Source organism: Somniosus microcephalus, chromosome 13 (assembly GCF_052327205.1).
Source record: "Somniosus microcephalus isolate GS21.2 chromosome 13, FLI_Smic_1.0, whole genome shotgun sequence".
Taxonomy (NCBI): Eukaryota; Metazoa; Chordata; class Chondrichthyes; order Squaliformes; family Somniosidae; genus Somniosus; species Somniosus microcephalus.
In genome coordinates, this window is record NC_140999.1 from 55,398,610 (window position 1) to 55,426,118 (window position 27,509).

General features: G+C 45.5%; 1 protein-coding gene across 4 annotated transcripts in view; it reads right to left on the bottom strand.

Moving 5' to 3' along the window:
* The window catches only part of kdm4b (lysine (K)-specific demethylase 4B), a 594,368-nt gene that overhangs the window by 150,095 nt on the left and 416,764 nt on the right, over positions 1 to 27,509 (bottom strand). For all 4 annotated transcript variants that reach the window (XM_086004915.1, XM_086004916.1, XM_086004917.1 and 1 more), the window contains one exon: positions 3,889 to 4,085. In XM_086004915.1, the coding sequence (XP_085861041.1) occupies positions 3,889 to 4,085 (197 nt within the window). The remainder of the gene's footprint in view (positions 1 to 3,888; positions 4,086 to 27,509) is intronic.

A 27,509-nucleotide genomic window follows, 5' to 3' on the forward strand; every position in this document is an offset into this window, starting at 1 on the left:
TTTTTACGAGGAGTTACAGATAGTGGCTTGGCCAAGGAAGGACAAAATATAAAAACCCCTTTCACTTGTTGAGATTTGAGTGTCAGGAAGCCCTGGTCCTGTAATCTGTCGTCTCAGGAATGTGAAATAAGTGTGCCTTGGTACCACAGCTTGCTGGAACATACAAGTGGCAGGACATGTTCATGGCCATGCTCATCACACTCAGGGTCCTTATCTTAGCCCTGCTACTGTGGGGAGGTAGTGAGCAGAGGCCAGGTGCTTCCCTATTATGAGAAAAGACTGGAGTGGGGAAAGGAAAGTAGAGGACTGTGCACCCTGGTTGCTGTTGCCCGCTTTCCAGCAGTTGCTTTCAAGGTGGCATTGAAGGAGGCCTGAAAGCAAGTTGCACACCCTTGCAGATACAGGTAGTGTTACGATGAAAAGAACAAAAAATAGGAGTAGGCCATTTGGCCCTTCGAGCCTGCTCCGCCATTTAATAAGATCCTGGCTGATCATCTACCTCAACTCCACCTTCCCCCACTAGCCCCATATCCCATAATTCCCTTAGTATCCAAAAATCTATCAATCTCTGTCTTGAACATACTCAATAACTGAGCAACCCCAGCTCTCTGGGGTAGAGAATTCCAAAGATTCATAACCCTTTGAGTGAAGAAATTCTCCTCATCTCAGTCCTAAATGGCAGACCCCTTATTCTGAGACTATGACCCCTAGTTCTAGACTCCCCCTTAAGAATTTTATACGTTTCAATGAGATTACCTCTCATTTTTCTAAACTCTAGGGAATATAGGCCTAGTCTACTCAAGCTCTCCTCATAGGACAATCCCCTCATCCCAGGAATCAGTCTAGTGAACCTTTGTTGCACTCCCTCTAAGGCAAGTATATCCTTCCTTAGGTAAGATCAAAACTGCACACAGTACTCCAGGTGTGGTCTCACCAAGACCTAAAGAAGGTTAATTGTAGCAAGACCTCTTTAATCTTCTATCCCAATCCCTTTGTTTTCCTAATTACTTGCTGTACCTGCATGTTAACTTTGTGATTCTGTACAAAGACACCCAGATCCCTCTGAATACTAACATTTCCCAGTTTTAGCATTTAAAAAATCTTCTGCTTTTCCATTTTTCCTGCCAAAGTGAATAACTTCACACTTCTCCACAATATATTCCATCTGCCATGTTCTTGCTCACTCACTTAGCCTGTCTATATCCCTTTGCAGCCTCTTTGCGTCCTCCTCACAGCTTATTTTCCCTCCTAACTTTATATAGTCAGCAAATTTGGATATATTACACTTGGTTCCCTAATCTATGTCATTAATATATATTGTAATTGTAAATAGCTGAGGCACAAGCACTGATCCTTGCGGTACCCCACTAGTTACAGCCTGCCAACCCGAAAATGACCCGGTTATTGCTACTCTCTGTTTTCTGTCTGTTAACCAAACCTCAATCCATACTAGTATATTGCCCCCAATCCCATGAGCCCTAATTTTGTGTAATAACCTATGTGGCACCTTATCAAATGCTTTTTGAAAACCCAAATGCACTACACCTACTGGTTCCCTCTTATCTACCCTGCTAGTTACCACCTTAAAACCTTTAATAGATTTGTCAAGCACAATTTCCCTTCCATAAATCAGTGTTGACCCTGCCCAATCATATATTATGATTTTCTAAGTGTCCTGTTACCACGATGGTGGTTTTGAAACTGTAATTAGTCTATTTAAATATTTATCCCACTTACACTGCATCAACACAGCACGTTAACCAAAGATCGTCGGCTCAATCTTTCCACTGCAAATATTCCCGGTCTCATGTTTTTCTTAAGTGATAGCATGGAAATGGTTTCTGCCATTGTGCTGTGAACCCTTCCCTACTAAACACATCATTGACAGTACTTCCTTCACCAACTAATACTAATGGCCAAAGCAGGACACTGAGCCAATGTTATGTGAAAGGCATTTGAGACTGCATGTGACAATGTCATTGAAAATGCATTTTTCAAAGAGTTAACAGCCACTAATGGAAGTTAACCATCAGATCCTCTCCTACATTCAAATTCAAGAGATATTCAGAGGTCTTTCTTTCCATCATAATGTTCCTTTGCTTCAGTAACCAGTACAATAATTAACATCTATTAGAGATTTGGGGCCAGAATTTATTGTAAAAATAGTGAGGCTAGCAGCACTATCCGTTATTTGTGCGCAAATTGGACAGCAACTTCAGGTGAGTGCAGATAAATGTGAAATTACGGAAGCTGGTGTCGGGGATGGGCCGCTCCTCCATAAGCTGCACAAAAAGAGAATCGCGCTGTCTGCCTCCCCATTCAAATGTATTGAGCAGCGTGAAGTTCTTGTACTTGCATGGTAGACACAGACTAAACTTGCCACAGAAAGTTAGGGCTTGTCTAAGTATCCTTTTTAGCAGCATGATTAATCTTATTTACTGCCAAACAACCTCTCTGACACTGAAATTAACTTTTACAAGTGTGGAGTCTCATTCCTTCAAATTTTAATTGTTGGAGATTTATCTTTGTCCCTTTTTCCTTCCTCTCAATCCAATCTGACGTCCTCTCTTTATTTTGCTTTCTGTACCTGATTTGACATTGAATTCACAATTCTAACATACACTTCCTGGTTCAGACACTACACTGCTCATTAACAGTACTTCAATCTGATTGGTGAAGGGAACACACAGTTGCTTGTCCTGTTCACACAGGTCCCAGATGCATTTAGAGGGCGCCGCACTGTTTAGATCTCTAATGTACAGCAACTTCCAGTGCAAAAGATCATGGAAATTAAATGGGCAAGTCTAACGAATGGCAGGTGCCATTCACTCGCCCAATACAGTAAATTCTGGCCCATTGTGTTTCTTAAATTTATGTATAATGATGAATGTTTTAATAGACAACAGTATTTCATCTATGGAGAAACCTAATTTACTTAAGGAAATTTCTCTTATAAGCATAGTTCAATCGGTTAACCCAGTACCATAATTCTATTTTCCATATTTCACAAAGATAGGACTTTCACTTTAAGTTAAAGGGAAAAATATATTTCAATTCATCTGAATTACCCACGATCATTTATAACCAATAACTTGGCAAGTATAAGCTCAATTTGATAAAGAAAGGAACTGTGCTTCGTATTACAGGGGAGACAGGTCATGATTTCCAAACTGGGGCTCGACTCATTATGTTAATGAAAATAAACTATTTTGTAATTGAATGCATTTGCATGTCTTCTTGCACGCTATGCCACAGACTGGTAGGACTCTAGCCCGCACTTACAATTCCCCACATGAATACATGATCTGAGCCATACTGTCAAGGTGGAGGCCCTTAAGCAGATGGTAGGTGATTCTCCACAAATACAAAGGAATAAAGGAAAACACACAACACAAGGTGGCTTATGTTACTTGTGTGCACCTGCTGGTGTCTGGATTAAGAGAGTAGGTTAGCAGAGACCTGCCAGCAGGGCACAAGCCATTTGGTCAGAATATAATGTGTGTTGCAGTCAACATGAAATAAAACACATTTAGGGGAGCCATCTAATTAGTATTAAGTCAGGTTATACACAATAGGATAGGATCTTCCAAGTTTGAGAGAGGAATTGGAGGTCAAGTTGCTAAAATGTTAAAAAGTTAGTGATTCCCTCCTGACAATGCAGACATCAGTTCATTCTGACATTAATCCTAGTGATAACCGAGTTTATGGGAGTGAAGAGCAGTTAACAGTTTCCAGCATACTTAGTGAGAGGGCGACGCAGTTGGATGGGCTGCTTGAGGTATAAACTAATTCAACTGTAAATCTATCTGCAGTAAACAGTGTGCAAAGTTATTGCCTTACCAAGACGCAAATTCTGAATTTATGAAAAGGTGAAGGGACAACCATTACCTTCGGATACATTTCGCTTTTAATGAAGCTTTCCGCTCCAGCCAGTCATCCATCTGAGGGCTTGATAGGGCAGTTGGCTTGTTGTGATCAATAGTGACAACATCTTTGCCACTTTTCCACTGCTCATAACGATCAGGCTGAAGGAGCTGCACAAACACATCCATTGATATCTTCACCATGTCCTTCCTACAAGTACACTATAAACAAAGGAGAAACGAAAAACAGAATAAATACACATAGCACAGACCAATCAGTACCAAGATTTCATCTTCAGTATACCTAATTCCTGAGGTGCCTTTAAAGCCTTATTAATAATGTAAACTTCAGCAAAATCTAATACATTGTAACATGCTGAGAAAAGTATGGTGGTTTCCACAGAACTGTGCATCAGACAAGTTTAAAAGAATGGTTAAGGGGCTAGGTTGTAATACACCTGGAGTCGGACAGAATTTAGAGCACCAGATGCAGCAAGGATCCGATGGACAGGAAACACAGTGGGAGTACCTGGAACCAAAGCAGAGCAGTGATGGTGCCAAAGAGCAGGGATTAAATCTGGACCAGCTTCTGAGGAAAATCTCAGGAGCAGGAAATTACTATTTATGTACCTTCCCCTCCCGGTTGTTGCTATGAGCACTACTTGCTGTTTGTGCTGCTTTTTTCCTGGCTGTGTGGCTGCTGCAGTTACATGCCCAGTTCCTAACACACCACAACTTACCAGCTACAAAGGTGCATTTGAGAGCTAGCAGCACCTGGGCTGTTGTCGTGTCTCAAGGGGTTTTATACCCTTACCGATATAACAATTAAGAAGGACTCCGGGGTGGAGAGATTAGTTAACGGCCATTTTATTTACAATGTGCTTCTTCACTCAATGCACTACATTTCCCATAGTGCATTGCAAATCACCACTACGGTATCCCATGTGGGACAATTCTAATACACATTCAAAATACACAACATATTTCCTCCCCCTTAAAATAGAATGTCCACAAAACAGAATAACTGAAAATGACTATAACTTTGGAAGAGAGGGTAAACTGCCTCTACATTCCACTAACCCTGGGGATTATTCTGCCCCATGCACACCGGTTAGCACTAACTGTAACTAAGGCCCTCTGGAGGCTGCCTTTCTCTTTGGGGGTAACGTCTAGTCTCAGGAGCAGGCTCTGGCTGGCTCTCCCGTGACCCTGCAGGCGTGGCTTCCTCCCTCGATGGCACAAGAGTGGATGGTGCCACCGTCTCAGGGTCGGACGACCAGTCCCTGCTGGAGCCCCCAGCAGGTCCTTGATCCTCTGTTTCTTGGGTTACCTGTGGCGACTGTCTTGGCAGTAACTGGTCTACATGCCGTCTCCGTGTTCGGTCGTCTCCGGTGCGGACTCGGTATGAAACGGGGCCCGTCTTTTGAATGACCGTAGCCGGGACCCACCGCTCCGGGGTGGTGTAGTTACGCGCGAGGACTTTGCCCCCCACCACAAAGTGTCGTTCTTTGGACCTCTGAGCTCGTCTGCTGACTTGATCCTGCTGATTGGCGTGCACCACTGCTTCTGTGGATGTTGGCCTCAGCAGGTCAAGGCGTGTCCGTAGCTGCCTTCCCATGAGTAGGTAAGCAGGAGATGCTCCAGTCGTAGCATGAGGCGGGTTTTGGTATTACAGCAGGAAAGCATTCAGGGGCTGCTTTAGAGGAGCATCACTTCTTGCCGCTTTCAACGCGCGTTTCAGCGTTCTGACAAATCTCTCCGCCAATCCATTCGTGGATGGATGATAAGGCGCGGAGAAAATGTGCTGGATTCCATTGCTCTTGAGGAACTCCTCCATCTCCTGGGATGTGAACTGTGTTCCATTGTCGGTTACGATCTGCTCCGGCAGGCCAAATCGCCTGAACATCTCTCTGAGTCTCGATGGTTTTCTCCGTAGTGGTAGTGGACATTACTGCAACCTCCAGCCATTTCGAATGGGAGTCCACCGCGACCAGGAACATCGCTCCTTCCACTGGTCCCACGAAGTCCAGATGGATCCGTTGCCACGGTGTCGCTGGCCATTCCCATGGATGCAGTGGCGCTGCTCTTGGCGTATCCCTGGTTGTCTCGCATGATGGGCATGATTTCACTTCAACTTCAATTTCATGATCCAGACCGGGCCACCAGAAGTAGCTTCGTGCCAGCTCCTTCATCCGGACAATACCACAATGTCCTGAGTGCAGCTCGTTGAGGACATGTTTCCGCAGCTTTGGTGGGATGATCACTCGCATGCCCCAAAGGAGGCATCCTGATGTGACAGACAGCTCCTTCCCTCTTGACAGGTAAGGTAGGAGCTCAGGTGATCCGTCTCCTCGCATCACCCGATTCAGCACCTTGGATAGCGTAGGGTCCACTCTGGTCTCTTTCTTGACCTGCCGGGCCGTGACAGGGGCATTGCTCACCGTGTCAAAGTAGAAAATCTTCTGCTCACAGCCTTCAGAGGGCACAGGCAGCGGAAGTCTTGACAATCCGTCCGCATTGCCATGTGCTGCTGACCTCCGGTATTTGATGTTGTAATTGTGAGCGCTTAACATCAGCGCCCAGCGCTGCATCCTGCACGCTGCCAGGGAGGGTATTCCTGTGTGTGGACCAAAGATCGATGTCAGAGGACGATGATCCGTCAGCAAGGGGAATTTCCTTCCGAACAAGTAGTGATGGAACTTTTTGATTCCAAAAATGGTGCCCAAAGCCTCTTTTTCGATCTGCGGGTATTTCACCTCCGCCTTGCTCAGGGACCTTGACGCGAATGCAATCGGCTTCTCTTCACCTGAGGGAAAGATGTGGGACACGACCGCGCCGACGCCATAAGGCGACGCGTCACAGGCCAGCTGAATCTGCAACGACGGGTCAAAGTGCGTCAACACTCTGGGGTCAGTGAAAGTTGCTTTGGCTTTCTTGAATGCAGCTTCGCACTCCTTCGTCCACGCCCAGGCCTTGCCCTGACACAGCAACTCATGTAATGGCTTCAAGTGATGCCAGCTGTGGAATAAACTTTCCGTAATAGTTCAGGAGACCTAAGAATGACCGCAGCTGGCCGACATTTGTAGGTGCAGGAGCGTCGGCAATGGCTTCCACTTTCGACGGTGCTGTGTGTAGGCCGTCCACGTCGATGACATGGCCTAGGTACTCCACTGATGGCTTGAAAAATTCGCTTTTGTCCTTGCGGACGCGCAAGCCATATTCTTCAAGTCTTCCCAGTGTCTTCGTCAGGTTCTGCAGATGCTCGTTGTCGTCCTTTCCTGTGACAAGGATATTGTCCAGATAACATTGTACCCCTGGAATGCCGCTTAAGATCTGGTCCATGGCCCGCTGAAACAATGCTGGTGCTGACGTTATACCAAAGGGTAGGCGGCAGTACCTGTAGAGGCCCTTGTGGGTGGTGATGGTGAGGTACTTCTGTGAGTCCTCTTCTACATGCATCTGCAAGCAGGCTTGGCATAGATCAATCTTGCTAAACTTCTGACCGCCTGCTAGACCCGCGAAAAGATCTTCAATGATGGGGAGGGGGTACTGTTCAGCTGAGAGCACAGGATTCACTGTTACTTTGAAATCTCCACATAAGCGAACCGCGCCGTCACTCTTCATCACTGGTACCACGGGCGTGGCCCACTCACCGTGCGAAACCGGCACCAGGACCCCTATCTTGACCAGACGCTCCAGGTCAGCCTCCACCTTTGGTCTGAGGGCGTAGGGAACGTTCCTGGCCTTCAGGAATCGCGGCTGGCTGTCAGGCTTCACCTTGCGTTTGACCGTAATCCCCTTCATACTCCCCAATTCTCCGTCAAAGACAGCCGCATGCTTTGTCAACACTGCCGCTAGCCCCGCCTCTTCGACTGACACCGCATTCACTTTTTTCCAATCCAGATGAATTTTCTCCAACCATGGCCTGCCCATCAGGGATGGATAGTCACCCTTGACCACGTAAACTGGCAGCATCACGGTTTGTCCATTAAGCTCCACCTTGACCTCCGTCTTACCCAGCATTGGGACTGTTTCCCCAGTGTAGGTCTTTAAGATGAGCTTGGCCAGCGTCAGTGATAGGTGGTTCAGTTTTTCTTTGAATAGCTTCTCTGAAATCAAGGAGACAGCGGCCCCCGTATCCAGCTCCATTTTGACCGGTATTCCCTCGAGTAGTGGAGTGACTCCATAGCCTGATGAGCCTCCATTCACCGTTAACACATGGAGATTCAGCTCCCCATCAGAGTCTGTGTCACTGTCTTCCTGTTCTTGTTTCACCATGTATAAGTTTTTCTTTTTAGAACGCCAGCTGGATGTGTTTCCTTGTTTGTTTTTGTGTCTCTCTGTGTAGGATTGTTTGCTTTGCCCTTTACACACACGTTCAATGTGTCCTTTCTTTTCACATTTCCAACAGGTCAGGTCTTTACACCAGCAGTCAGATGGCTGATGACCTGACCTTCCACATCTGTAACACTCTCTGGCGCCCCTTGCATGCTTATCCGGTGTAGCTGCTACCCTGTGCACTCTTGTTGCAGCCCCCAACAGCTGTGCATCGTTAGCTGCTAACTCCATAGACACAGCGAGCTCCACTGCTGATTTAAGCGTCAGTTTGTCAGTCGTGAGCAAGCGCTTCTGTGTTGCTTCACATCTTAATCCACACACAAACCTATCACGGACAGTGTCATTTAGAGTTTCACCAAACTCACAATGCTCAGTTAGCTTCTTTAGCACTGCAACATATTCGGCTATGGACTCACCCTCCCCTTGGTTTCGCTTGTGAAACCTGAACCTCTCGGCAATCAGCAGCGGCTTGGGTGTGAAATGTGTTTCCAAAACTTCCACAATCTGATCATATGTCTTAGCGCCGGGCTTACCCGGGTGCATCAGACTCCGTAACAAGCCAAATGTTTTTGCTCCGATCACACTGAGGAACGTCGCCACTTTCACGTCATCTTTAATGCCATTTGCAGTCACGAAAAATCCAAAACGCTCTGTATAAGCACTCCATTGCTCCGCCGTTTCATCAAATGGTCCAAACGCTCCGGTTAGCATAGCCATTTTGTTTTTTTGTTTTTTTCTTAACAGTCCCTTTTCCTCCACTTTTTAATTTTTATTTTTACAGTCCTTTTTCTCCACTTCGTTTCACTGTATTGTTACTCTCCCCCTTCTTATTTGTGTAACACACAAACCGCCACCTTTACGAGGCAATTGCATCAGCACTAAACTGCGGGCACGCCATTAAGAAAAGACAGGAACTTCTTACTTTAAACATCGCCGATTCTAGTGCAAAGTGATGCGCAAGTCCGTCGTCCTCGTCGCCAGTTTTGTTGTGTCTCAAGGGGTTTTATACCCTTACCTATATAACAATTAAGGAGGACTCCGGGGTGGAGAGTTTAGTTAACGGCCATTTTATTTACAATGTGCTTCTTCACTCAATGCACTACATTTCCCATAGTGCATTGCACATCACCACTACGGTATCCCATGTGGGACAATTCTAATACACATTCAAAATACACAACAGTTGTCATCTTACTGTTGGAGGAGAATTGGGTTGCTGCATATGCCCATGAGTGAGCGTAAATGGGGCCAGTCAGAGTTTGGAGATGAGGAGCACTGAGTGGGTTTGTTCCTTGGAATTGTAATTTAAGTTAACCTTTTGGGGGACCTTGATGGTCTTAGTTGGACAAGTTGCAGGCTGCAGTGTGAGGCAAGGGAGGAGATTGCAGGGGTTCTGACACAAATTTTCAGAACCTCTCTGGCCACAGGGGAGGTACCAGTCCACAGGGGAGGTACCAGAGGACTGGAGGACAGCTAACGTAGTGCCATTATTCAAGAAGGGTAGTAGGGATAAACCAGGGAATTACAGGCCTAACATCAATGATAGGGAAATTATTGGAAAAAATTCTGAGGAACAGAATTAGTGTCCACTTGGAGAGGCATCAAGGATAGTCAGCATGGCTTTGTCAGGGGGAGATCATGTCTATCCAATTTGATTGAATTTTGAGAGGGGGTGACTAGGTGTGTGGATGAGGGTAGTGCAGTTGATGTAGTCTACATGGACTTCAGTAAGGCTTTTGACAAAGTCCCGCATGGGAGACTGGTCAAAAAGGTAAGAGCCCCATGGGATCCAGGGCAATTTGGCACACTGGATCCCAAACTGGCTTAGTGGCAGGAGGCAGAGGGTGATGGTCGAAGGCTGTTTTTGTGACTGAAAGCCTGTGTCCAGTGGTGTACCGCAGGGATCGGTGCTGGGTTCCCTGCTGTTTGTAGTGTACATTCATGATTTCGATATGAATGTAGGAGGCATGATCAGTAAGTTCGCAGAAGACACGAAAATTGGTGGAGTGGTAAATAGCGAGGAGGGAAGCCTCAGGCTACAGGACGATATAGACGCATTGGTCAGATGGGCAGAACAGTGGCAAATGGAATTTAACCCTGAAAAGTGTGAGGTGATGTATTTTGGGGGGACTAACAAGGCAAGGGAATACACAATGAATGGTGTTACGTCCTTGTATAAGAAAACACAGACTGCGGAGAACGGTACAATAGGTGTTTACTCAACGTGGCTCACGCTGCAACTGATCTGTACAGATTACTACTCAGCGTTATATACAGGTGTGGTCACTGCTGGTACTACAGTATACATGAGCTGTAAAAAGTAGTTTCCCCGTCTTAAAAGGTACATACATTACAATTCCTCCCCTTTTAGATTAACAGTACCATAACACTCATTTAACAATAAAATTTCTAACTAATTACAATTAACACTTTTCACATGCAACATTAGCTGAAAATAGTCTATTTATAAATTCAGTCTTTGGGGAGGCTTCCTGATCCTTTCTGGATAGCGCCTTTCCCGAGTGTCTTGCTCTTGGTGCAGAGGCGATTCTGGCCCCCTGTCGTCGGTTGGTTCATCAGCTTCCGATGCTACTGTTTCTGGGGTAGATGCTACCTGTACGTCGGGTTCATCACCAGGTACGTATGGGCGAGGCATGGGGTTGACTTGTTCCTGTGACTCTAGGCTCTGGTCAGCATGGCGTCTCACGATGCTCTCCCCAACGTCCACTGTGTACATTAGTGGGCCCTGCCGTGTGCATATCGTTCCTGGCTGCCATTTTTCTGTTCGGTAGTCGCGGGCCAAGACTGGTTGCCCTACATTGAAGCCCCTTGTTGGCTTCTCATGGATGTGCTGGAATTGCTTACTCTCAACATCTCTTCGTACGTTTGGTCTGAGCAAATCCAGGCGAGATCGTAACCTTCGGTTAAAGAACATCATGGCTGGGGCCTGGTTGGTGACTGCATGTGTCGCATTCCGGTAGGCGAACAGGAAATTGTCCACCTTGTGCTGCAGCGGAATGTCGTCATTGTACATAGCCTTTATTGCCTTCTTAAACGTTTGTACGAACCTCTCAGCCAATCCATTTGTGGCTGGATGATACGGGGCGGATCTGTAATGCCTTACCCCATTCTTTTTCAAGAACCTCCGGAACTCTTCGGACACAAACTGTGGTCCGTTGTCGGAGCAAATCTCTTCTGGCAAGCCATTCCTGGCAAAAATGGTCTGTAGAACTGCAATAGTTTTCTCCGTGGAGGTGGTGGACATTTTGATCACCTCAGGCCATTTGAGTGCGCATCCACGGCTATTAAAAACATTGAGTCCATGAATGGACCAGCAAAATCAATATGCACCTGTTGCCATGGAGATGAGGGCCACTCCCCTGGGTGTAGAGGGGCCTGTGGTGGCGCATTTTGGACTTTCTGGCATCCTGAGTAGCTCTTGGTCAGGTCCTTGATTTGTTTATCGATTCCCGGCCACCACACAAGCCCTGGCTAGGCTTTTCATTTTTACCCCTCCCAGATGACCCTCATGAAGCTCATTGAGCACTCTATCCCTTAACTTGGGATCCACAGAGCAAGGTCCCCCAGCACACTGACAGCTGTTCTTTCCTTGTCGAGAATGCTGGCAACAGTGAGTCGCCATGTGCTGGCCACCCCTTCACCGTCAAATCATATACCCGAGACAGTGTCGGGTCATTTCGGGTTTCCTTTTCGATACAAGCGTTAGTTACCGGTAGGTATTCAACTATAGTCGAATGGAATATTTCGACAGGATCCACTGCTGGTGCTTCCTCCGCAGTAGGCAGTGGCAGGCGTGATAGCCCATCAACATTTCCATGCTGTTTCGTGCCCTTATATTCAATCTCATAGTGGTGCGCCCCTAGAAAAAAAGTGACCATCTTTGTAGTCGTTGCGCAGTCATCACCGGAACGCCCTTCTTCGGATTAAAAATGGAGACAAGAGGCTGGTGATCAGTCAGCAAGGTGAATTTCTGCCCGTGCAGATAGTGATTGAACTTTTTCACTCCCCACACTAGGCTGAGGGCCTCCCTGTCAATCTGGGCGTAGTTACGCTCGGCTGAGGTTAGTGATCGTGACGCAAAGGCTATTGGCCTCTCTGAGCCGTCCGAGAATTTGTGCGACAGCACCGCTCCAATGCCGTAGGGTGACGCATCACATGCCAACCGAATTGGTAATGCTGGGTTGTAATGGGCCAATACCTCTTTCGATGTGATTGGTGTTTTGCTCTTCTGGAAAGCTCGTCTACATTCATCACTAAACTTCCATGGCACCCCAGTTTGCAGAAGGGTGTTCAGTGGGTGTAGTATTGTAGACAAATTTGGCAAGAACTTATGGTAGTAGTTTACCAGCCCGAGGAACGACCTCAGTTGTGACACATTTTCCGGTGCTGGAGCCTTGACTACTGCCTCAATCTTCCCTGGGGACTTATGTAACCCCTCTTTATCGATAACGTGGCCACAATATGAGATTTGTTCTCTAAAAAACTCGCATTTGGGGCGGTTAGCTCGGAGCCCATATTCCTGCAATCTAGTGAGCACCTGCTCCAGGTTGGCAAGGTGATCACTGTCATTTTCGCCCGTGACCACGATGTCATCCAAATAACACTGGGTCCCTGGGATCCCTTGCATGACTTGTTCCATTGCCCTCTGCCAAATAGCCGGAGCTGATGCTACCCAGAATACCAGCCGGTTGTATTGGTAGAGACCTTTATGGGTGTTGATTGTGAGGTATTTTTTTGATGCTTCTTCTACCTCCATTTGCAGATACGCCTGGGCCAGATCAATCTTAGTGAAGCGTTTCCCTCCAGATAGCGAGGCAAAAATATCTTCAATCCGCGGAAGTGGATATTGTACGGTGTGAAGGACCGGGTTCACTGTTACCTTAAATTCCGCACGGATGCGAACCTTCCTTGGTTCCCCAGGCGTGCTGCTCAACGACTTTTTCATCACAGGGATGATGGGTGTAGCCCACTCGCTCCAGTCTACCTTGGACAGTACACCTGAACGTTCCAGACTCTCCAGCTCTGCTTCGACGGCTGGGCGGATCGCATAAGGTACCGGTCTGGCCTTAAAAAATTTTGGACTTGCGTTTTCTTCAATTTTAATCGTCGCTGTCATGCCTTTTAGTGTTCCGAGTCCTTGCTGGAACACTTCTTTCGCGTCAGTTAGGATCTTTGACAGTCGCCCAGGTGTGACGTCGTCATCCATTTTGTCAGCCACAGTCAGTGCCTGTATGGAATGCCAATCCAGTTGTATTTTCCGGATCCATTCACGTCCCAGTAATGGTGGTCCTCCATCTTGCAATACATACAGGTCTAGTTTTGGTGTTTCCTTACCGTTATATATAACGGTCACCCTTATTTTTCCTTTGGGGTAGACTTCTTGCCCCGTGTACGTCTTCAAAATAATTTGTGTGTCTCTCAAGGGTATATGTGAGAATAGCCGCTCGTAGTCCCGTCGGTTTATGACTGTTAAGGCTGATCCTGTGTCCAATTCCATCTTTACCAGGACTCCTGCTATCTTGAGAGTGACCCAAATGGTTCGGTGATCCTCCGTTGTGATCACATTATGTAGTTTCAGACAACTCAGTTCCCTGCTTTCAGAGTCGTTATCACTCTTTTGTTCGTCTGAACTATTCTCCGTCATCTTATGTACCTTCTGGTACTTTCCTTTGGTAGGTTTCTTATTGCTGGTTTTCTTTCCCGACCTGCAGGCTCATGCTATGTGTCCCACTTTTCCACACTGTCTGCACACTTTGTCTTTGAACCAGCAATCATTCTGGTCGTGTGTTGTTCTGCCGCAGCGATAGCACTTCTCTGTTCCATATGACATTTCGTTTGTGCCATATTCTTGCGGTCTCTGTTGTATCTCTGCAGCGCCCCGTGCTGCTGCTTCATATGATACCGCAATGCTGAAAGCCTTTTCCAGCGTAAGGTCCTTTTCAGATAAAAGCCATTTCTGGGTTCCTTCACTTTGAAGCCCCCACACAAACTTGTCCCTTAAGGTATCTGCCAGTCCCGCTCCAAGCTGGCAGTGTTTCGATAGTTTGCGCAGTTCTGTTAAATAATCAGCATTGCTTTCATCCTTATGCTGGTTCCGTTTGTGAAACTTGAATCTTTCTGCTATCAGCAGCGGTGTGGGGTTTAAATGTTCCTTTAGTATCGTTACTATGTCTTCAAAACTCTCTTCCATTGGCTTCGTTGGGGTTACTAGATTTCGTAATAAACCATACGTCTTTGCACCCATTAAATTTAACAATACCGACGCTTTCTTGTCATCTGACACCTCATTTGCCTCGCAGTACACCTCTATTCGTTCAACATATGTAGTCCAATCTTCGACTTCATTGTCAAATGCGGTGATACTGCCACTCTTCGGCATTTTGGGTGTGGTTTAAAATGGCGTCTCCTGCGCTTTCCTTCCTCCCCCGCTGCTGCCGACGCCGCTCCCGGCGGTCCTTGTGGCAATGGCGGCGCCCTGTAGGTTTCGCGCGTTTCTCTCTCCCTCTCTCTGACGCTGCTCGGCCCCTGAAGACTGGCTGCGCCCTGTGCGCTCTGCCCTCTCTCTCCCCCGTCAACGCTGCTCGGCCCTTTTCTGTGCCGCTCAGTCGGGCTCGAGCCCGCTGCTGTCCGGGAAGGGTCTGCGCACTACCTGTTGCCAGCCCGTTTCGCTGGACCACCTCGACTGGAAAGCCAAGCCTGGCTCTCGACAGCCTCCCCCGCAATTCTCGAGTCTCTGCTGGATGACTGGGCGATTGGCCGTGGTCGACGCGCGAGTCTCTGGCCTTGACCTCCAATCCACTGATCTCCAGAAACGAATCCCCAGGAGGTGATGCAGAGTTTCAGGTAGGTTCGAACCTGCCTCGTCGCCAATGTTATGTCCGTGTATAAGAAGACACAGACTGTGGAGAACGGTATAATAGGTGTTTACTCAACGTGGCTCACACTGCAACTGATCTGTACAGATTACTACTCAGCGTTATATACAGGTGTGGTCACTGCCGGTACTACAGTATACATGAGCTGTAAAAAGTAGTTCCCCCCCTTAAAGGTACATACATTACAAATTGTAGGACCCTAGGAAGGACAGACGATCAGAGAGACCTTGGTGTGCATGTACATAGATCCCTGAAGGCAGCAGGACAGGTAGATAAGGTGGTTAAGAAGGCATATGGGATACTTGCCTTCATTAGCCGAGGCACAGAATATAAGAGCAGGGAGGTTATGATGGAGCTGTACAAAATGCTAGTTAGGTCACAGCTGGAATACTGTGTGCAGTTCTGGTCGCCACATTATAGGAAGGATGTGATCGCATTGGAGAGGGTGCAGAGGAGATTCACCAGGATGTTACCTGGGCTGGAGCGTTTCAGCTATGAAGAGAGACTGGACAGGCTGGGGTTGTTTTCCTTAGAGCATAGAAGGCTGAGGGGGGACCTGATTGAGGTGTACAAAATTATGAGGGGCATAGATAGATAGAAAGGAACATTTCCCCTTAGTAGAGGGGTCAATAATCAGGGAGCATAGTTTCAAGGTAAGGGGCAGGAGGTTTAGAGGGGATTTGAGGAAAAACTTTTTCACCCAGAGGGTGGTTGGAATCTGGAACTCACTGCCTGAAAGGGTGGTAGAGGCAGGCACCCTCAACATTCAAGAAGCATTTAGATGAGCACTTGAAACGCCATAACATACAAGGCTATGGACCAAGTACTGGAAAATGGGATTAGAATAGATAGGGCTTGATGGCCGGCGCAGACAGGCTGGGCTGAAGGGCCTCTTTCTGTGCTGTATAACTCTATGGCCCCGATTTTCTGCCAGCCGTCGGGCGGCTTTTCAGGTGGCCGGGGGCCGAAAATCGCCAAAAAAGCGGGTCGCGACCCCCCCCCCCCCCCCCCCCACCCCCGATTCCCTGCCCCGTCCGACTTTCGGACCGTCGTTTCTCTGTGACCTGCTTCAGTCCCGCCCGCCGCTGGCGGGACTGGCCGTCGGAACACTAAATCACCAATTATTACCTTGTTTAAGTAGATTTTGAGGGGCCATTGCGATTTTGGGGCTTTACCCACGTGAAACACGCCTGCGGGGAACCCAGCTGATGAGACCTGGCGTGAAAACAGTTGGCTTGCTTACTTGCAGCTGCAAGTCAATCGGAGAAGCTGCGATTTAAAGGGACAGCACTTGTATGTTGAAGGACCTTGGAGACAAAACCTGCCAGAGACTCCTGCATCTGTGCATGGAGATCCATCACCTCTTCTCTTGCGGATGGACCCAGAGGCAGAGGGTCGACATGCAGCGCAGCTGAGCTGAGCTGGCAGAGTCTTGCGCCCTCCGACGAGGACTCTCCACTGCTGTCCCTGTCTCCAGAATCTGCTGAGGCTCACTTGTGAGCTGTGAAACACCAGGTGACAACACTACTCTATGTCCCGAAGGTCCCCCCGAGGTGTGTCTGCGCTGGTGCTGGGTGCGCTTACTTCTGCTGACGCTGCACCCTCAGAGGTTGGAGCTTCCTCTGAGGAGTCTGGCTGCACAGCCTCTTCCTCCTCCACAGTGAGGACGGGGGCTCTGGATGGTACTGTGGGGGAGTAAAGGAAGGAGTTAGAGATGTAATGCCAAGGTTCTTCTGGTGACTCCCAGCGAGTTGGCATCTGCTGACACCTGCATCCATGCAGCATTGGTCTCAGTGGGAGGCCTCTTCCTCCCTGGCCTAGGGAAGAGGACCTCCCTGTGGGCCCTAACCCCATCCAATAATGCCTGCAGTGAAGCCTCGTCGAATTTGATGGCAGCTCGGGGTCTGGCACTGGCCACAACTGCTGCAGGCTCCTCTGCCATCCTGGATGGTTCGTTTGGAAGCCTTCAGAGGATGCAGTGCTTGCTATGGACCTTGAAAGCACCACGAATGATGACATCATACTGTGGGGCTTTCTGACTAGAAATGGACAATTAGCAAGGCTGCCCACATGCTGGGAATTAATTGGCCACTTGAGGGAAAATTGCGTGGAGCTGGCTGACACATTTTTTTGTGTGTCAGAAACCCCACATTCGGGGAAACCCGACCATTTCCCACACAAGCCGAAAATCGGGGCCTATGACTCACCAGTGGTTTGCTCTTGTAAACTGTACAGCTTTAGTTAGTGAAACTCACCCAGCAATCCTGTGCATAGTTGGGTGTTTCCAAGCCTTGGCTTTGCCTAGCTACAGCTAAGCTCGCTTGATTTATTGAAGTCGGATTTGTCTCGTACATTGTGCAAACAGAATTTCTCAGTAGCTTGAATTAGACTCTTATACATGCTGATCGGTTCCACATGCATCAAACCAATAAACAGAAACTTTAACACCAACATTATTTATATAGCATCAAGATTTACAAGCAGGAGTTTAAATCAATGAGACAATAATTATCCAAGTTTACTTCTAGCTAGCTGTCTAAGAATGCGACATCAAATGGTCATTGTTGAGTCTGTGTTTTCAAATGTAGTTATGCTGAATAACAGGACACAGACTACAGAAGTAATTAAACAGGTCTTTAGTGATTGAGGGTCAGGGCTGAACTGGGATACACTTTGCTCCGCAGGGTTTATATACCGGTGTGGTCACCACCGGTACTACAATGTACAGGAGCCATCAAAAAGTAGTCCATCACCTTAAGGTATCCTCTTAAGGTGGTACAGGTTACATACACTACAGTCATGGCCAAAGGACTGTGCTAAAATAACCATGGAAATAACTGCAAAAAAAAAATCTAAGCGAGCAGCTGTTGGCTGGAAAACTGAGTAGTATTTAGTATTTAAAACTTTCAATCGTCTGTAGATGAAAAATATAAAATCCAGTAATGAGAGCCTCACACCTCTTGCCCTTTTCATTAATCCCAGAAAGGGGACCTCCAAAACCGGCATTATTTTTCAATCACTCTTGACACCTGTTATAGGACAAATCCAATAACACACAACACACACTATATGGGCCTCATCTTATTTGCTTCAGACTAACTGAAATATTTATGCTGTGTGATCACAGTCTGTAAAAACTCCACGGTGTATGTGCCGCTTAGGTGCATGTAACATCATTCTTTATTTTATGAAGTGCATTGTATGCCTTATGTTCAATTACCAAGAACAGGGTTTGGAAATTACCAGACAAGCAAATCAAAGCCCCAGTACACACAGACATATACACACAATTATTGGGTGGCTCAATCACTTTGAGCAAACCTAATTCTTTTAATAAAAAAAGTTAAAAGTGCTGAAATGTAATCATTTGAATGACACAGATGGTACAAAGCTCACAAATGAACCTATGGAAGGCAAGGGGTTCACAGCAAGCTCGTGCTGGCAGCTTCAGGGATTTATACAAAGTATTTTATGATTGCTTTCTTTTAATAATTAAAAAAGCAGATGTCATTAATTTCCAATTTTTGCCACAAAGGAGACCAAGCAAAGGGGCTTACAGAAAGTAATAGAAGGCTCTGTGGATCTCCATCTGTCCTGGTGTTCTGATTAAGTAACACGCCTCTCTCTCTGCAGGTTGGGGCCAACTCAATGTCCCTTTCCAGAGCAGATTTGTGTGGGAAAGAAAAACACACAAATGCAATAGAGTGGAGGATTTGCCAAATTCTGTCTTTGGATATCAATAATCTACAGATGAGAGGTCACGCTGTTGGATACATTGAAGTATATTTAACCTGCGAGCCATGCAGTTTTCACCATGTGTTCAAAAGGTTTTCAGGTTATTAACAAAAATAATTTGTCTCATTTTAAACTTATCAGACAGGACCATTTGCAAATTCATCTACAGATACTGAATGGGGCATGTGATCTCATCAGGTGTGTTTAAAATGATCCACCATTTTCACACTTACTAAAAAGCAGATTCCTTAATTCCTTGAGGAAAAAGCTCCTGTGCAATCAGATCTCTCAACCTCATCAGATTCAGTGCGGTTAATTCACTCAAATCATTTCAATACTCTCCCTACATGATTGTGAGGTGCGCAGGCTGTGTTTATGGCAACAGGTTGGCCAGAAGTGAGGAGTGTAGCACCTGTTCAAAGGGTGTTGCATTTTAAAATGTCTCTGGTTCATTTTTAAAATGGTGCCTGCCTGCTGTGGCTAAGATGGTGTTTCTAGCAGTGGAGAGATCGGCTCCTTTCACTGAAAAATGCCTGATGTGTCACTAAAAGTACAACAGAGAATTGTGGAAGTTGCTGGGGCTAGGGGGAATCCTCCGACCTGAGCTCGTGAGCATGGCAAGGGATGGTCAGATGAGTAAATTCAGTTTCCCACATTCATAGGTTATGGGAGCAAAAAACAAAGAAGTTCTTTGGGGTGAGGAAGAGTACCAAGGTATGGTCGACAAAAATGTGTCTACTAAAATGAAAGGAATATCTGTTATGCACGCACAAAGCATCGAGTCGATAGCATTGTGCTACAACAGCAATGCAGTTTGGGAAACACTGCTCCTACCCTTTACATTATCTATGTAATCTATGTCCTATCTTTCTAACCACTATGTCTGTAAAGTTGTAGTTGCGGTTGTCAAAGGGAAAGGCTTTCTTTGCCTTACATAACTTTTGTAGGATGTGTCTCCAAATCACTAGGGTCTTCAAACTATTTGCATGCTCTGTACACAGCCTTCACACCAAATGGAACACAGGCGAGTCCCTGGGGTACCACTCATGTCAAAATCTAATGCTGAAAGCATGTGTTTGGTCCATTTTGAAATGAGAAGCTGCCCACAGCCATCAAAAGAGAACCAGCACTGGTGGGGGAGCAGCCACTGTGTAGCCTCACTCAGCATGAAGAGCTGGCCCTCCATACTAGTAGGGTGGAGACCATTGAGGAATTAGGCAAGGGAGAGGTTGGTGGCTTTGTAGCAGCAATAACAAGAACACTAATGTAAAAAAAAAATCAAAGTGCTTTTCAGAGACGCAATTAAATATGTCCAAAGGCTGCTATATTAGTAGGGCAACCATTAGCATGGTCAAAAGGGTGGGTTTTAAGGAGGATATTAAAAGAGGTGAAGGGGTTTAGAAAGTGAATTCCAGTGGGTGGGGTGTAGACAGCTGAAGCCATAGCTGCCAATGGTGGACAAAGGGAAGGGGATGCACAAGAGGTCAAAGCGAAGAGGAACAGAGAGCTTGGAGGGAGTAGGTGGGGGTGTAAGGCTATAGGAGGTTACAGAGATAGGGAGCTGTGAGGCCATGAAGGGATTTAAACATGAGGATGAGAATTGTAAATTGGAGGCATGGGGGACCAGGAGCCAATACAGGGTAGCGAGGACGGAGTTGAATGGGAGAGAAAGACGATGCAGGATAGGATATGGGCAGCAGAGTGATTTATCTTATTTGGGTAGCAGTACCACTATGCTAAATAAACTTAGTCACACCACTGCATATATGTAGGCTGAATATACTGGAGATGCTAGTCATTTTTCACCTGAGACAGATCTGTAGGCAATGAAAAATATCAAACATGTTATTTATCCTCACTCATGGGGACCAATGTTTGTAATATATATTATTTTTTAGCAATAACCATTTAACTTTATTGACCACTTTCCAACAACCTACATCGCACTCAAGGTTTTCTAGTTCTGCACTTGCCAGTCCTCGGTTTTCCTATCTATTAAAATGAAATTGTGGGCTGGTGAGCATACAAGCAGAAAATCCCAGCCAATATCATAAGGCAATTATCATTAATCTGAAAATTAACCATCAATTTAGGGCCGAGCTCATCACCATAAATGCATCAAGCTGCTAAAATGCAACTTGAAAACAAATGATTGCCATAAACTAAGAGAATGAATCATATAATATTAAATTTTATAGCTCATGCCAAGCCTATAAAAGGAACACTTGGAATGCAGTTATTCTGCCACTTGTTGTGAATCAGTTTCCAGTTTAGAGGGACACAAGAGTGACAGTATAACTCGGGATTGAGCACAGAGCCGAGTGGTGGGAGACAATCTTGGGGAGGCTGTCTCACTGCTCGAGTTTAACACAGCAACATTTAGAGCCTGAAGCATATGTAGAAAGATGCACGGCTGGCAGTCAGAAATCAATTCTGTAGCTGTAGTATTAACAATCTCTTCCCCCTTACCTCCCCCTCAAATGTTCCAGCCAGTCCTTAAGGTACTGATTTGCACCACACATAATGGGGCTAGAATTGCCACCCATTCATTGTCAATGCTCAGAAATCCTAGCCCAAAGTTAGATGGATAACGGAGGGGGAGATGAGGTGGTAAACACAACAAGCAGCCAATTTGGTGAGGTGGGAGAGGGGAAACACAAGATTGACTACTTTCCAATGTAACTCACTTTCCTGATCCAGGTTACATTTGAATCAGTAGTCTAAGGACACATGGCAATTCAGAACAGACAATGGCCAGAATTTTAATCTGGAGGCTGGTCGGAAGCTGGGGGTGGGGGAGGGGTAGGTAGAAAGCAGTCAGGAAACCTGGGAGAACAGCTTTCCTGCAGACCCAGCTGAATTTAACGACAGGGCCTGACTGGCATTTCCAAGCTGTTTCCCACCCACAGCCAGGCAGATGGAGGGGTGAGGGGGAGTCCGGGAGGATCGGGCTGGGGCAAGTCCGGAAAGGCGATTGGAGGCCTTGGGTTGGGGGGGGGGGGGGGGGGGGGTAATGGAAGTTAAATCGAGGCACGCCAACCTCATCATAATATTTAAATGGACAACCTGCCTCCTGGGATTGAATTGGCTGCCCGCCTCTTGTCCTGCCTCCGTTAAAACCGGAAGTGGGAGGGTTGGAGGCGTTGGGATTAAGTTTTTTTTGAACACTTCAACCTCCCACCAGACCCCAACCCACCCGTTTTTTGGGGTTAAAATTCCCCAATGTTTTGGATGTGAATGTGGAACTTTGGAGAAACCCGGTCAATCTATACACAGCTCTGCAGAGCAAGTCCACACCTGAATGGATTGCTGAGAAATTAGTATTTGTTTTGTTTTAATGAGGCATGTATACAAGACTCACTATAATTACCCTGTCCGCATGAATCCACCTGTGTGTAATGGAGTAGAATATCCACAATATGCAACCCAGTCAGTATTAAAACAGAAAGCAAGTAGTCACATTTCAGGGAAGTGTCACTTCAAGAGCATCACAAACTTTGAAAATTTACCCCACACAGCAATAGCAATTGTGGAATTTCAGGACTAGGACATGAAGATTCAGCAATGACTGCAAGCCTCATACAACAGACTGGTTCAAATGTTTTACAAACCCAACAAGATTAAGTATGATTTGTTTTTTTACAGAAATAAAATTACAGGATTATCAATATAGGATCATCACAATATTTCCACCGTCATCAAACCCAAGTAAGGCAGACAAAGAGGGAGGGGGTCTTTCAAAGTAAATGGCATCCCTGGGGGTCTCAGCCTTGTTCATACTGATCCATGTGACAATTCCAGATGGGAAGGACCAAGCCTGGTAGATTTTTCTCCCTTATTTTACAATACAACCAATTGCACTACTCTGAACTTTAGCCTGCTGTGACTGAGACCCAATAACTGTAGGAGTAAGGAACTATTTACTGGTCAACAGTACCATCCATGTGGATTTTGGTGACACAGTAAGTTAGAATGCTTTCCTTTCATTCAGCTTGAAGATTAAGGTTCGAGTCCAACACAGATTGACCTGACTGTTTTCCAGGCAGACTGTACACTTGAAGTGAGCCGTTGGTCTCAACTCACTCAGACACGAGAAGGAATGACTGCTGTGAATAATAGAGATACCTCACTGGAATATCTTCTATGTTTCTATGACAGGGTACTGAATTTGGATGATCATCCATGATCTCATTAAATGGCAGAGCAGGCTCGAGGGGCCGAATGGCCTACTCCTGCTCCTATCTTCTATGTACAATGCGGGGTTCTCTGAGCTTAGATTACAGTCGAGGAAGCTCCAGCTTTCATTCAACCCTCTCAAACCCGACTTGAGCTGCGTTTATCTCAAGTTCCACTATAATGCCGCCAGCTCCCAACACCGGGATCTCGTGCAGCTAGCAACAACCCCAAAGTACCTTCTATTCCGATTATGGCCTTTACTGGGTCTTCGAGACAAAGTTTACTGTGGACTTGCTACCGGTTCACATGTCGGAAGCCAGTGGCACAGAAGTGTAAAAGTAGCTTTGAAGGTGCTCAATGTTGATACTGGCCACAAAAACTTCCCATGTTCAGCATCATCACTCATGTCAACAAGCACAAAGTTCGTCCTTAGAATGTAAAAAAATTTCAATACTGAATTCATTGTGATGTTTGCATATATCTAAATGGCTTACTGCAAAATTGTATCCAAGATTTTGTGTAAATTATTATAAAATAGAATAAAGGAATTCTATCAAACTTTTAATGGCTCAATATTTTCAGAATCGAGTTCAGAAATTAGAAAATATCTATCAGAATTTTACATGTAAATTCTATGGCAACTCACATGGGGATAAATTTCATCCGCTCCCAATTGCCTTACACTAACTATACCAGAATTAGTGCTGCTCATTATTATAGAGGGAATAGAATGTAGGTTCATCTTAATGCAGCAGAGGAAACTCTGGGATGAAGATACAGGCACGACAAGAGTCCCTAGCATTAACAGTAATCAGTGCCTGCCAGACATGACCATCTTGCCCTAGACGTTTGCTATTTTAGATAGAAAAATAAGCGCGAATTAAAATTATTTCTGTTAAATCAGGCAGTAGAAGAAGGAAATTAGCTGCAAATAGATTCTTAACCAATTTCATAGATATGTATAAGAGCTCCCTGCATTGGATTTCCTTTCTTCATTCAAACATTTCTTTAAAAATGTAACGCTGAATTCTTGCAATGTTAGTCCAGCTCAAAGTTAATGCATGAATAATGTGAGCTACAAGCATCGTTGCTAGGTGCACACACATCACTGTCATGCTGAATAGTTGGAAATTAATGGCATGTCTGTATAGATCGCCTCGTATTCTGTAATAGTTTAATTAAGCCCGTTGAATGTTTTCACTGATTACACTTAGACACTTGAAACACTGGAAACTTGGGAGCAGCCCTGAAAGATCCCAGCACAAAGGAAAAAATTTCAGTATACAATTCTGTGGGATTCATTAAACTGTTGCCGAGGAATATATATATGGGAACACAAATATTATTGCAGGCTCAAAGGAACAGATTTTCTAAAATTACTGCTGGGCCTCGAGCTTCCCCACACCCACATGATTCTGCGGGTAAATGCAACACTGCTGCGTCATACAAACTAGGAAGGCCTCAGCATCCCGAGACTGAGTAGCAAACACATTCACAAAAGGTGCTTTCGCCCGAGGCAAGTGCCACTGGCTCCTACTGTTAGCAGCGCTCTGTAAGGTAAAGAATCTAATCTCCGGAGACCCAGAGTATTAGACTCCACCTTTCTGTGGGACTTGCGAGCTGTTGCTGAGTCTTCCATTAAAACTTGAACCTATGGGTTTATTAAGAACGTGGGAACTTACTAAGGATGATTCAGGGTTCATTATTGTTTTCACATTATTTTTATATCAGGGATATTCTGGAATTTCTAACAGTCGAATCTGACGTGCATGTCGATTTCAGTGCCACTGGGTCAACCAACTTCTGTGAAGTTGGATTCCTTTTCCTTTTAGCAATAGGAATCATGGGCATCCAACTTCAATGGGACTTGACTGGAATAGTAGCAACATAAAAAACAGGGAACAACACGGAGTTCACGGATCTCAGAGTGCAGCTCCCCTAGAAGCACACTAGGTTATATAAGGAGTGCTGTAACTCAATGACAGAATTCTTACTTGCATGCATACATTCAGGCAACTAAAGATGGAATTCATGCAACATATTCACCAAAGAAGCTAAGTCCCGAGTTTGCAAGATCAAAAATATTATGTCTGAAGCAGCTTCTCAAAAGAGACCCATCTAAAAACTAGGGAAATAATTGATCTCAGACAAATTGGCCAGAGCTGACAGACTCTGCTTATCCATCAAAGCTAGAGATGCAAGTGTAACCGAGCAAATGCCAAAACCCTATGGGATAACTGGTGACACAGTTAGAAAAGAGATGGCAGCATTATTTTTGTCAGCCTAGACAGCAGGGGACAGAGCACTTTTCTTTAAGACGACCCTGGAGAAGGCCCTTGACTGATAACCAGTTTCTTTTTTTTTCAAAAACAGTTTTGAACCAACATTAATTTTATTTTACTGCACAGCATTATCCTTTGGGTTATCTACCTTTTTGCTGCAGTGATTGGAGCAATAAATCTGATGGATGTCTTGATACTATTTGAAACTGAACAAGCAACCAATTGATCAAGACAAGGTTTTGATTTGAATCAAGGTTTGTTTGAATCAAGTCAACAGTGAGGTTTGCCAGAGATTGTAATGAAATCACGAAGTCGCTTTGACTCCAAACTGATGAGGAGCTCAGTTTCAAGGACTGCATTTACTGACTTGGGAGCCCAATTCTGTTATCTTCCTTCTTCTGACTTCTGAAGCCAAACAGTATTTCACTCAAGTTATTGTTTACCATGGCTCAACTTCCCCTCTCCATCTGCATCACTGCTGACTTGTACAGTAAGTTGAGTTTCCTACGGCTATCCTGTGTACTTTTCAAGAACTTTCACAAACTTATCATACATGCCTAAAAGTTTGGCTTAGTCTAATAAAAAATTAATCTAAATAGCTGAAAAGGAAGTATTTTCTTACTGTACTACCTAACTATACATATTGGCGATAAGAAAAATCCTTAACCCCCTGAAGCATTCACACTGCTAAGGGTCACTGTGAACAGGCCAGGAGCTGATATCTACAATAGCTGATACAACAGTATGTACAGCTGCCACAGCACTGACAGTTATGGAAATTAATGTCATCCAAGTTTATTAACAGTGGGATTCAGTTCAAGCACATCTCCCTTTCCTCACGTCAGCGACGCCAGTGACTCTGGATTGCTCTCAAGTACTGCACTGTCATTGCCTAGAGTAAGAGTGACAGATCAAATACAAGGATATTCATAATGAATTCCCTGTGGGACCAAAGCACCAACTCCAAAGAAAATGGAAACCATTCAAGGTTTGCTTGGTGCTTCACTGCAGCTAGATTCAGGTTGAAGGCACACAAAAACTAAAACAGGAACAGCAAACACGTCATAACTGTGCTATCGACTGCAACTGTTAAGCTGGGGCCTTGATTTTTTAACCCTGAGCATGTTATTATTTAAGCTCCTACATATTTATGTTTCTAAAAATGCACACCTCTGCACTCCGTATAGGTGATGTGTGAACAATTGGATACCTGCAACTAGGTGGGAGTAGGAAAAAATCTTAAGAACCAAAGATTAACATAGGATTTCAAGAAAATATTTTGAAAAAACAATTATCTTTCACAATTGCATTGAAATCATTCAAGAAAAAAATATATATTGACCTCAACACACCTATCATTTAAGATGGGGCACCACTGAATTGCTGAACTTCTCTCCTCATTTGATCTGCAAATCCAGTCCTCTACTTAGCTACTGCACAAACCCCCAAATTCCAGATTCTGGAGGGTCCATATTTCTGGATCAGAGGTTCAATTAATGATTCTTTTAAATTCTATTGGGCATGGGCCCCTTTTGCACACACGTGGCAACATGTGCTGACAGATCCATCCACATCTCTCTGGGGTGTTACTTGGTACAAGTCCAGCTATGTGAAAAGTATTTTAGCCTGAAAATTACATGTTTTTTTATACACTAATGATGCATAAGAAGTTATTATGTGCTTTGAAGGAAGAATCCTATTACCTGGTGATTTAACAATTGATGCTTGTGACTACTGTTACTAAAGTACTATAAGATCATATTAATGTAATGGATTTTCAAATTACTAAACTTTGAACACCTCCCCTTCTCCAACTTCCAGCTGTGCAGGCTCACCAATTGCACAGCAGATGGATTTTTTTTTGTATGTTAAATCTGTAGTATACATTATCAAATTATAAAATTAGCTGGAGTGCCCGGCGGTGCCGAGGGTTTTTTGAGGGCATGTATGAAAAGTAGAAGTTTGTCTGTCTGTGTGGGAAGAAGAGAGAGAGAGGGAAGGAGAGAGAGAGAGAGAGAGGGAAGGAGAGAGAGGGAAGGAGAGAGAGGGAAGGAGAGAGAGAGCGCGAGAGAGGGAAGGGGAGAGAGAGGGAAGGGGAGAGAGAGGGAAGGAGAGAGAGAGGGAAGGAGAGAGAGAGGGAAGGAGAGAGAGAGGGAGACAGAGAGAGAGAGAGGGAAGGAGGGAGAGAGAGAGAGGGAAGGAGGGAGAGAGAGAGAGGG